The following is an 11561-nucleotide window of genomic DNA, read 5'->3' as shown; positions in this document are numbered from 1 at the left end:
CCCTCAGGCTCCCAGGCTCCAGGGCCCGTGTGTGACTGTTACATCTCTACCCCCTATAGCTATGTCACTAGGGGGACTCATACTTGAAGCATGCAAAGAGATCAGGACTATCAACCAGCTTCTAGGTGATAAAGATTTATTTAAAAAAAAAACAAAAAAAAACAGGGTATACAGGAATTAGTATAAAAAAACTCGTACTGATAAAGTTTTGCATGTTTAAAAAAAAAAAAAAGTTTGACGTTTGTGATTGGTTAATCTTAACGGCGCATTGCAGTGACGTAGAAATAAGGAGACTGTCAACGCTGCAAGATGTTTAGGAAACCGAATCGTAATCTGCGGGTCCGGAGAGCGGCGTCTAGCGAGGAAGAGGGGGAGGACCATGGGAAAGTGGAAATTCCGAAGAGAACGTGCAAGCGGGGACTGACGTGTGAAACCAAGAAGAGGAAGGAGGCAGAGGACACAGACAGTGATGAGCAGCAGACGGGAGGTGATGCGGATACGTCTGCCCGGACTGCAGGTCCTCACAGCGCGCTCAGCTTCAGTGTAGAAACGGAAGGTGAGGGAGAGAACGACCCAACAAGGTCATTTCCTGCCGTATCTATGGCAACCTTAAAGGGATATGACACTGACAGACCATTTAGAATTTGGAAACTCCCAGATTTCCAAAGTAAGTCAAGAGCCACAATCAGATACTGATGGCCTATCCTGACGATAGGCCATTCATTTCTTAGGACTGGAAAACCGCCTTTAAAGGGGTTATGTGGGGACCAAAACGTATTAACCGTGTACTTCCTGCAGTGTGTGAGTGCCCTCGCCGATATACATCCTGGTCCCCCGTCCCTCTGACTATGATGAGGTTTTTATAGCGCTGGCAGGGGATCGGAAGTCTAGTGACAGTCCTCCTTCATGATGACATCGTTATGTAACTTGCCCCGCTGTACTCTATGTACAAGCAGGAGCGGTGGTACAGAGATTACATATAGAACAGCGGGGCCGGTCACATGACGAAGAGTCATGTCGCCATCAAGGAAGACTGTGCCACTAGACTTCCGGACCACCGACCGCGCTATAGAAATCTAGTAAAATCTCAGATTCAGCGTGACGGGGCACCGGAATGAATATTAGTGAGTGTTCTCACATACTGCAGTGACACTGCTAATACTTTTTGCTCCCCACATAACCCCTTTAAGCTCTGCCTCTGGCCCACAAGATGCCATGACAACCATTGTCATTTCATGAATGTGCTAAAGTGGTTAAAGAGGCTCTGTCACCAGATTATCAAATCTCTATTTCCTATTGAAGATGATCGGCGCTGCAATGTAGATGACAGTAAAGTTGTTGTTTTTGAAAAAACGATCATTTTTGCCCAAGTAATGAGCAATTTTATATTTATGCAAATGTACTTTTCAATGGACAACTGGGCGTGTATTGTGTTTTTACCAACTGGGCGTTGTGAATAGAAGTGTATGACGCTGACAAATCATCATCATACACTTCTCATCGTTCCCACCCAGCTTCTTTCACAGCAGACACAGCGTGACGTCACCCACAGGTCCTTCAACGTTGTTGTCGGACAAAGAAGATACATCGGCTCCAGGCGTCCAAAAGGTTAATATGCTCGTCTCTAGCGAGTTTGCTATGCTTACCTGCACTGTACCCTCTGACGCCTGGAGCTGATGTGTCTTCTCTCTTCCGACGCCAATGTTGAAGGACCTGTGGGTGACGTCACGCTGTGTGTCTGCAGTGAAAGAAGCTGGCTGGGAATGATGACGTCACCCACAGGTTCTTCAACCTTGGCGTCGGAAGAGAGAAGACACATCAGCACCAGGCGTCAGAGGGTACAGTGCAGGTAAGCATAGCAAACTCCCTAGAGACGAGCATATTAACCTTTTGGACGCCTGGAGCCCATGTATCTTCTTTGTCCGACGACAAGGTTGAAGGACCTGTGGGTGACGTCATGCTGTGTCTGCAGTGAAAGAAGCTGAGTGGAAACGATGAGAAGTGTATGATGCTGATTTGTCAGCATCATACACGTCTATTCACAACGCCCAGTTGGTAAAAACACAATACACGCCCAGTTGGAAATAAGAGAAAACACGCCCGGTTGTCCATTGAAAAGCTCATTTGCATAAATAAAAAATCGCTCATAACTTGGGCAAAAATGATCGTTTTTCAAAAAAAACCAACAACTTGACTGTTCTCTACATTGCAGCGCCGATCGCATGCAATAGGAGATGGGGATTTGATAATCTGGTGACAGAGCCTCTTTAAACGGCTGGGATCTAAGTTGTGTTCGATCCCGGCCGTTGCAGGCCGTAACATACAGATGAAACCCGCCGAGTATGGAGCGGGCTCAGACTGTGACTCCGCTCCATACTTCACCTTGATGGCTGAGTCGTTCAATTACGTCACATGTTGTCATGGTGTTCGACAGATTTCCCATGTGGAACCTTTATTACATATCCATAGGAGGTGTGATCGATCTTTGATCCACCAGGGTCTGACTCAACACGAGAGCATGGGTCCCATGTCCTGCCACTCCACCACCAGATGGAGGGAAAACCAGGATAATAAGGCTGCACAGGCCAGAGTACTGTCCATTCTTCTCTATGGTAGGTATGGAAAAGGGCAGTGGACTCGCCCGGCCTTTTCAGAATTTCTCATATCAAGTAACTCCTATCTCTGCTGGTGATGTCGTTTAACCATATGCCGAGAACCACCAAGTTGTCTAGCTCAGGAAAGGGTTAAAGGGGTATTCCAACCAAAAGTGTTTATCACCTATTTACTAGATAGGTGATAAATGTTAGATCTGTGGAGATCTTACCGCTGGGATCCCCGCGACTACTAGAATGGGGTACCCCAGTCATACCGAGCTTGGCCGTTTCCATCAGTCCTATAGACTTTTATTATGGAGTGGCAGTGGGCATGCTCGAACGCCACCTTATTCCAACTCCCCGCCCCTAGCCCCAGTTGTGTGGCTGGGGGTAACTGGCGATCACGGCCATTGGACCTCCACAGATCAAACATTTTTCACTTATACAGTGAATATTGTCTGGAATACCTCTTTAATTATTGTAGACTTGATAAGCTGCTCGGACCCCTCCAGGTGCCATTTCTTTTGGTTGTGGAGCAGCGATGGAAATGTCTATAGACTTTAATAGAAAACCACCAAAAAAGTTATCTGCCAGCAGCAGAAGTCCAGGCTCATTGGTTCCTGAGGTTTGTCAGGCCCTGGTCTCACCGTTTAAATCTCACATAAATTTGTACAAACCTTCCTCAGCTCTCGTTTCCTTTGTTGTTACAGGTCAAGATGGTTCCTTTAAGATTAAGAAGCCCTCAGTAAATACTGTCATATTTCAAGTACAGAAAAAGGCAGACGATGCAGAGCAAAGAAGGAAGCGTCTGGAAAAAGGTCGGTGAACTCTGAATATAAACCACTGAGAATCATGGATTCCACAAACCAATATGAGGAAAAAATGGCGGAATAGCATCTGTAATGATTTGACGACTCGTTATTTATATTGAAGCGTAACCGTACAGCTCTGGATGTAATAAACTGCAAATAAAATTCCATTAATCCGACACCCTTTCAAAAAGTTGCGGAAAATTAGAAATTCTGGATTATTAGTGTTAAGCCATAACCACACATAGACATTCACCAGTCTCTCTGGGGCAGTAAGGCCTAATAACCATGTACGTCCGGATACTTCTGTGGTCCGCAAGGGGCTGAATGCAAAATACAGAATGCAAGTTATCTGTGTGCGCTTCATGCCGTGGTCTACGCTATTTCTGCCATACACAGACTCCAACGCCTTAGGCCGAGAGGAGTACAACACTGATGTGTATATAGTATATCAGGTCTGGCCTTGAGTCCCACAGAAGTATACAGATACAGATAGTGCTGGACTATAAGATCATTCTCCCATTAATCCAACATTGTTTTGTTTTTTAATCAAAAGCCGGATTATCAGGACTTTGTAGGTTTCGCATAGGAATGCTGAGATTAGTAAATCTAACTGTGTATTATAATGTAGGACTGGTCAGCGGTTCGGAGTCGGAACAGAGCGAGCACGAAAACGTGGATATTTCCAGGAAAGAAGACCCTACCAGCCCTGCAAGCAACAGTCCAGATTCCTCTCCCCATCATCGCACCTCAGCAGCAGGTCAGCTGGGACGGTTGTCATTATATACATATCATCTTCCTGAACCTTCCCCAGTTACAAAACAATGTAAAGTATATTCATGATTTGGTTGTTTTTTTTTCTTATACACCAGAGAAGCATTAATAATTTTCATAGTTTTCCATGTCTACTTGATATTGCTTTGTGCTTAGTTTCATTAGTACAGAGCACTGTTTCCCCCAAAAATATGCTGTAAGGTACCTGTTGACACCAGTGGGCGATCTGTATACAGCTCAATAGGAGTCTTATACAACTGTACACAGACCGTCCCCTAGTGGTGCCAACAAGAAACTGCCAGTATATACAGTCGTGAACAAAATTGATCATACCCTTTCATTCTCTGTTTGCTGTAGGAAAATCCTTGTTCTCGTCCAGAGGCTAAACACCTATATACACTTAATATTTCTCACAGCTGAGGGTCTGCCACGGTTGCATCTAGTCTAGACATTCTCTCTGTGAGCTAAATCACCTGAACGCTAAACTGATTAATTTTACCTTCACTGATGCATTGTAACAAAAATATCCGGACAGGAGAGAGATTTGTGCTGCGGATGTATTCAGCTCGCAGAGGATTGTCTAGACTGGATACCATTGCAGCAAACCCTCCGCTGGGAGAAGTATTAGGTCTGTACTGGGTTCTCAGCCCCTGGACATAAAGAAGAATGTTCTCATTTACGGACAGCAAGCAGAGATTGTGAAAACCGTAAAGAGTTGAAACCTAAAGTGTATTCGAAAGTGATTAAGCTTTGTTTACATAACCTGTAGTTAAAATTTGTGATCGATTCTTACTGAACCTTTTGTGTAGCGCAGATAAAATCCCAGCTGCGAAGCAGATCCGAGCAGCACGCACACAGAGGAGATTGGCCCGAGCCCAGGGGGATTACATATCGCTTGATGCCTCTCACGAGCGGTCAGATTCCAGCCAATCAGAAAGCGACAGTGAGCTGGACGATCATGAGAAGAGAATTAAATTTGCCCCAGGGGTGAAAACCATTAAACAGCAGATGGCCGAGGAAATGTGTAAGAGTCCTCTATCCCCCTAAAACTTAAAGGGGTTTTACAGCTTTAGATAAACATGGCTGCTTTCTTCTAAAACCGCTCCGCAACAGTCCACGGTATGTCTGATTTTGTTGGTCAGCTCTATCAAAGTGAATGGGGCTGAGCTGCAATACCAGACACAGCCTGTAAATAGGTGTGGCACTGTGTAGAAGAAAGCCATCTTTTTGTAATCCCGGACTATAATTTAATCTTCATTCATCTCTGCCTTGATTTCATGAGTGCCCCATCTCCTGCCCTCACTCCATCTGCTTCTTTCCTTCCCTCTTTTCTCTCTGCTGGCTCCAAACGCAAACTCTTTCTAACCCCCGACCTACACGTCATCAGTATGAAGCATTTTACTCTTACACTTAAACCTTGCGGCTCTCGTACAAATGTTACCACAGACCTCCATAATATAACACTAAAAGGGGTTGTCCAGGATTAAAAAAAACATGGCTGCTTTCTTCTAAAAACCGCATTACACTTGCCCACATGTTTGTGTGGTACTGCAGCTCTGCCCCATTCACTTTTATAGAGACGAGCTGTGATACCAGGTGTAAAACTGCTGCTTTATGCAAGAAACAAAGTTTGTTGTTTTTTTTTAATCCCAGAACTCCTTTAAAGGTTATATCTAACTCTGAACACTTATACAGTTTATGCAGATATAATCTACATAAAGGTTTGGGTAACTTCGTAAATACATTGTATTACTTATCCTGTACTGATCCTGAGTTATATCCTATATTCTACTCCAGAGCTGCACTCACTATTCTACTGGTGGAGTCACAGTATACATACATTACATTATTTATCCTGTACTGATCCTGAGTTATATCCTATATTCTACTCCAGAGCTGCACTCACTATTCTGCTGGTGGAGTCACTGTGTACATACATTACTTATCCTGTACTGATCCTGAGTTACATCCTGTATTATACTCCAGAGCTGCACTCACTATTCTGCTGGTGGAGTCACTGTGTACATACATTACATTATTTATCCTGTACTGATCCTGAGTTATATCCTATATTCTACTCCAGAGCTGCACTCACTATTCTGCTGGTGGAGTCACTGTGTACATTACATTACTTATCCTGTACTGATCCTGAGTTATATCCTGTATTATACTCTGGAGCTGCACTCATTCTGCTGGTGGAGTCACTGTGTACATACATTACATTACTTATCCTGTACTGATCCTGAGTTATATCCTGTATTATACTCTGGAGCTGCACTCATTATTCTGCTGGTGGAGTCACTGTGTACATACATTACTTATCCTGTACTGATCCTGAGTTATATCCTGTATTATACTCCAGAGCTGCACTCACTATTCTGCTGGTGGAGTCACTATGTACATACATTACATTACTTATCCTGTAATGATCCTGTATTATACTCCAGAGCTGCACTCACTATTCTGCTGGTGGAGTCACTGTGTACATACATTACATTACTTATCCTGTACTGATCCTGAGTTACATCCTGTATTATACTCCAGAGCTGCACTCGCTATTCTGCTGGTGGAGTCACTGTGTACATACATTACTGATCCTGAGTTACATCCTGTATTATACTCCAGAGCTGCACTCACTATTCTGCTGGTGGAGTCACTGTGTACATACATTACATTACTAATCCTGTACTGATCCTGAGTTACATCCTGTATTATACTTCAGAGCTGCACTCACTATTCTGCTGGTGGAGTCACTGTGTACATACATTACATTACTTATCCTGTACTGATCCTGATATACAGTAGTGTTAAAAAAAGAAATAGCAGTGAGTTTAAAAAAAGAAAACCGTGCAAAATTGTAACTTTTATTTGCCTAAATGCACTAGAAATATTACACATTCAATTCCAAATAAAAACAACAACACAATTTCTGCAGTTTGTGTTAATCCTTTACAGAAAGTAAAGAAGAATCGCAGTGCCGGCAGTTTTCTTTAAAAATGTTTCAGATTTCACTTCCCTGACCTGTTTCTGAGAACGGCCTGACATCTGTGCTGCGCGGAGCCGACCGACTTCTGGCCCCTCTGAGCAGGTGTCCAGTACAGGAAGATTGGACGACATTCCACATTTCTTCTGCATTTTTGGGTTCTGCCTCCTAAACCACATTTTTTGATGTCACCCCACAAGTTCTCTATGGGTTGAGGTCGGGGGATGGGGCCTCTCCATTACCTCAATCCTGTTTGTCTGTAACCACGATGTCACTTACTGGTGTGTTTTGGGTCATTGTCGCGTTGAAACATCCATTTTAAGGGCATTTCTTCTTCGACTCAGGACAACATGATCTCCAAGTATTTTGATATATTGAAACTGATCCCTGATCCCTTGTATGCGATAAATAGGCCTCACACCCTGGCATGAGAAACATCCCCATATCATGATTTTTGCAGCACCTTGCTTTACTGTCTTCAGTGTACTGTGGCTTGAATTCAGTGCTCGGGGGTCGTCTTACCTACTGTCTGCGGCCACTAGACCCAAAAAGTACAAGTTTGCTTTCATCGGTCCACATAATGTTGCGCCTTTTCTCTTTGGGTCAGTCAATGTTCTCCTTGGCAAGTTTTAACCTATTCAGGACCTGTATTTGTTTCAACAACGGGACTTTGCGGGGAGTTCTCGCTGGTAACTTGGCTTCACTTCATCGTCTTGTGGTTGTAGCAGATCACTGGGAGCTTCACATGTTCTCTGATCTTTCTGGAGGTGATCACTGGCTGAGCCTTTGACATTTTGGCTTTTCATCGGTCCATTCGAACATTAGTTTCCCGCTTCCTTCTGCGTCTTTCAGGTTTTGCTGCCACTTCAAGGCATTTGAGGTCATTGTAGCTGAGCCGCCTATAATTTGCTGCACTTCTCTCTGTTTTTCCCTTTCCAATCAACTTTTTAATCAAAGTTCATTTTTCATCAGAACAATGTCTGGGACGACCCATTTTCCCCCCAGTATTTCAGAAGGAAATTCACCATAACCAACATGTGCAACATTTGCCCCCTCCTACCTTAAATAAGGGACAAAAGCTACACCTGTTATTCCACAGAATGAAGGACTTCACTGCTATTATTTTGAGCTTCCCCTTACAATTAAGGATTCAATTCCTCACTGAGCGGCATGCCAGTCCTAATTTTTGGATCTGTTTTTTTTTTTTTTTTTTTTTTCTACCATGCTTACAAGTAAATTATTGGCTATGTCGAAATATTACTTCTACCAAAAACATTGATTTATCAGGTTAATGATGTTGGACTGCTATTTTTTTTTTTAATACTACTATACATCCTGTATTATACTCCAGAGCTGCACTCACTATTTTTCTGTTCATTGGAAACAGTCAGCAAGCCTATTGTCCAACACACCCCTAACGTCTAAGTTGAGCTCCTATAAAGCAATGAGAGAGGTCGTTTTTTTTTTTCTAAATCGGGTTATTGTACAGGTCCTGGTGTGTAGACGACACTTCACAGAACTAAAACCACCAGCACAAGCTTTTTAGACACTGAAACAGCAGGGCGTGCTGGGAGACTTCAACTCTTAATTTATGAAAAAAAAAAAAATTGGTACAGTAAGTTATAGCAACCAATCAGATGTTCCCATTCTCGCCTCATGTTGCGTGGCGTTCTCGCTGCATGGTTAGTGAAATAACGCTACCACTTTTTGTCTATTCTGTAGCCTCCGGTAGCGATTCAGACAGTGACGATGAAGAAGCGGATGACATTCAGGACAAGTGGGAGGAGCAGCAGATAAGAAAAGCTATCAAGTGTCCCCAGGTCTGTATACTACATGATCAAAGGGGTTGTCCTATTAGGATAAACCCTTTCCATATACCCTCTTAGGGCATATGGACATCCTAGAGAGGTTGCCATGTGCAAGAGCCCTAACAGCATTTAGCTTGCCCTAGACAAATTGTTTTGTACCTGAGTCAATCAAAATTTCAATTGTCTTCATTATCAGGGAGCTTGTTGTTAAAGGGACATACACAATATAAGATATCTGCCGTGATGGGAATATTTATCATCCTTCCCACAGTTGCAGATATCTTTAAATAATGTATGCTGCTGCATGTGTGTAATCTCGTATGATGAATATCGGAGTCAAATCCGTAACAATGTTCTCTTTTTCCAGTCCTAATCCTCTTTACTGAACCTTGTGTCTGTAGCGCCCTCTACTGTTCATGTTTCTTAATTCTTTTTTTTTTTTTCCAATAGACTGTGGATAGTGATTTGTTACACGGACATGGCCCCCCTCGTGTGAAAAAGCATGCAGAACCCAAGTTTTCTACACCACTAGTTACTGCAGAGGATGTTAGAAAAAGGCTGACTGCAAGGTATTAGTTTTAAATTTGGTTTTCTCATTGGAAAAAATCACCTTTTACTTCTGATGCAATTAAACAAAACATAAGTGTTTTTTTTAAATTGGAATAATTTAATAAAAACGCTCCTGTTTGTAGATATTGCTGCTACATACTTGTTTTTTGTTTTTTGTTTTTTTTTTTATTCCTTTTATTAGAGCGTCGTACAAATTAGTTTGGTCCAGTGACAAGAAGCTGCTTCTAGGGCGCTAATTCGTATTGTCTAACCTGCATACTAGCAGGAATCTGAGTGTGTGTGACCACCAGCACTGGACATATTAGGTGGATTTAAGTGCGCTACTTCAAAAAAACATTTGAACTAGACCACCCCTTTAAAAAAAATAAAAACATAAAATACATATATATATATATTCTACAGGGATATTCACATCTCGTGCATTTATTGCATATCCAAAGATTATGCAATAAATGTCCCATAGTAGTTTCGGGTTCAGTCACTGGGACCTGCACCCATCGCTAGAACGGGGCCACCTGACCCTAATTTTACCACCTTTTACTGATCTCCGGCCACTGACTGAGGTGGCCGTGAGTATGGAAACAGCCGAGCAACGCTGTTTCTGGAACTCAAATAGAAGTGAATGGTATTTATGAAAACAATGTAGCACAGCGAGGCAGTGGTAGAAGGTAGGATAGGGTCAAGGGGGCCCATTCTAAAAAATAGGTTGGACCAGCATCTATCAGACATTTATGTCATTTCCTGCGGATATAAGATAAACATCCGAGATGGGAATACCCCTTTAGGGGAACGCTGCCTTACTGTATTATGCCCAGTTCAGGTCTCAAAAGGCGGTGCATGACCGTGATTGAAAGAGAGAATCCCTGTGTCATGCGCCGCCCCCTCAGGCTGTGCACGGACACAGTATCCGTTTTGCCTAGTGTTCCTTTAATTCTGCCCCCATTTCACGTTGCAGAATACGCCACGAGTAAAGAATGTTTGAATGATGTCACACCATAAACCCATGACCTCATCATGTATAGTCTCCAGCCATACACACCCCCTGAGGCTCTCATAGTAATCAATGTGTGGGTACAGAGCCAAAGGCCAAGTGATATCACATGGACAAGCTCTTTATTTTTCCCCATGACACGGCTTCAGATATTCTGCATAGAACAGGACAAAATGAATACAGACTTTTATATTGTTTTCATATTCTCTGGCTCCCCATATTCTGTCTGAACTAGAAGTTCTCCCTTGTCTTCAGAATATCTTCTATTGAAGAGGTGCACAGAGCACACATCTTAGACAGTGAAAAATACAACCGGGACCTTGAAAATGCAAAGAATACACTTCAGAAGCTTGAGACGTCGTCAAGTGAAAAAAGCTACAAGTTTTTTAAGGAGATGAAAGTTTACGTGGAGAACTTTGTCGACTGTTTGAATGAAAAGGTAAGACTACTCCGAGTACGATGAGATATAATCACTGATTCACAACCAGAGCTGCTTTCAAAATTCTGCTGGTTGCCCTTGGTAACAGACAACAGTTTAGTTCTAGAAATGTAATGTATCATCTGATCTCCCACAATGCACTGCTCCCTGGCCACCGGAAACTGGAAGAATTCTGCATTTAGCTTTCGCCTCGTTTATATCTGCAGCATTGTGAGAAACTAGACATGGACCGCACAATCCACAGTATATACGTTGATCTGAGCCGCTAGGCATAATTTATAAACATGAACATGACGTTCTTTGTTAACATTTTGATCAAACAGTATAAATCCACGTGCCACTTCACGGCGACCTCTTTCAAAGTGGGTCCCTACCCTATCCGTTGCAGTACCGCATGGTGGCCACTGTATATCTGCGTCAGTGTTTCCATTCTGCTCTGTCAGAGGAGCAGAACAACAAAATTACCTGGCGGCGGCAGTTTCGTTGTATGACCAACACCATTACTGCCAGACGGAACTTGTTTACTTTAATGGGTTTTGTTGGGTTTCCGTCATGTTGACCGGCATTTTGCCAGAAACCGTAGCGGAGCATGC

The 11561-nt window shown here is 43.0% G+C and overlaps 1 protein-coding gene across 1 annotated transcript in view; it reads left to right on the top strand.

Moving 5' to 3' along the window:
- Positions 1–267: 267 nt before the first annotated feature.
- The window catches only part of GCFC2 (GC-rich sequence DNA-binding factor 2), a 31284-nt gene continuing 19990 nt past the window's right edge, over positions 268–11561 (top strand). Inside the window, exons 1-7 of the mRNA XM_075860976.1 lie at positions 268–556; positions 3305–3412; positions 4035–4163; positions 4992–5201; positions 8883–8980; positions 9419–9537; positions 10785–10968. Of these exons, the coding sequence (XP_075717091.1) occupies positions 310–556; positions 3305–3412; positions 4035–4163; positions 4992–5201; positions 8883–8980; positions 9419–9537; positions 10785–10968 (1095 nt within the window). The 5' untranslated portion in view covers positions 268–309. The remainder of the gene's footprint in view (positions 557–3304; positions 3413–4034; positions 4164–4991; positions 5202–8882; positions 8981–9418; positions 9538–10784; positions 10969–11561) is intronic.

This window comes from Rhinoderma darwinii, chromosome 4 (assembly GCF_050947455.1).
Source record: "Rhinoderma darwinii isolate aRhiDar2 chromosome 4, aRhiDar2.hap1, whole genome shotgun sequence".
NCBI classification, from domain to species: Eukaryota; Metazoa; Chordata; class Amphibia; order Anura; family Rhinodermatidae; genus Rhinoderma; species Rhinoderma darwinii.
The sequence above is the reverse complement of the archived record's forward strand: the minus strand, read 5'-3'. Positions and strand labels throughout refer to the sequence as shown.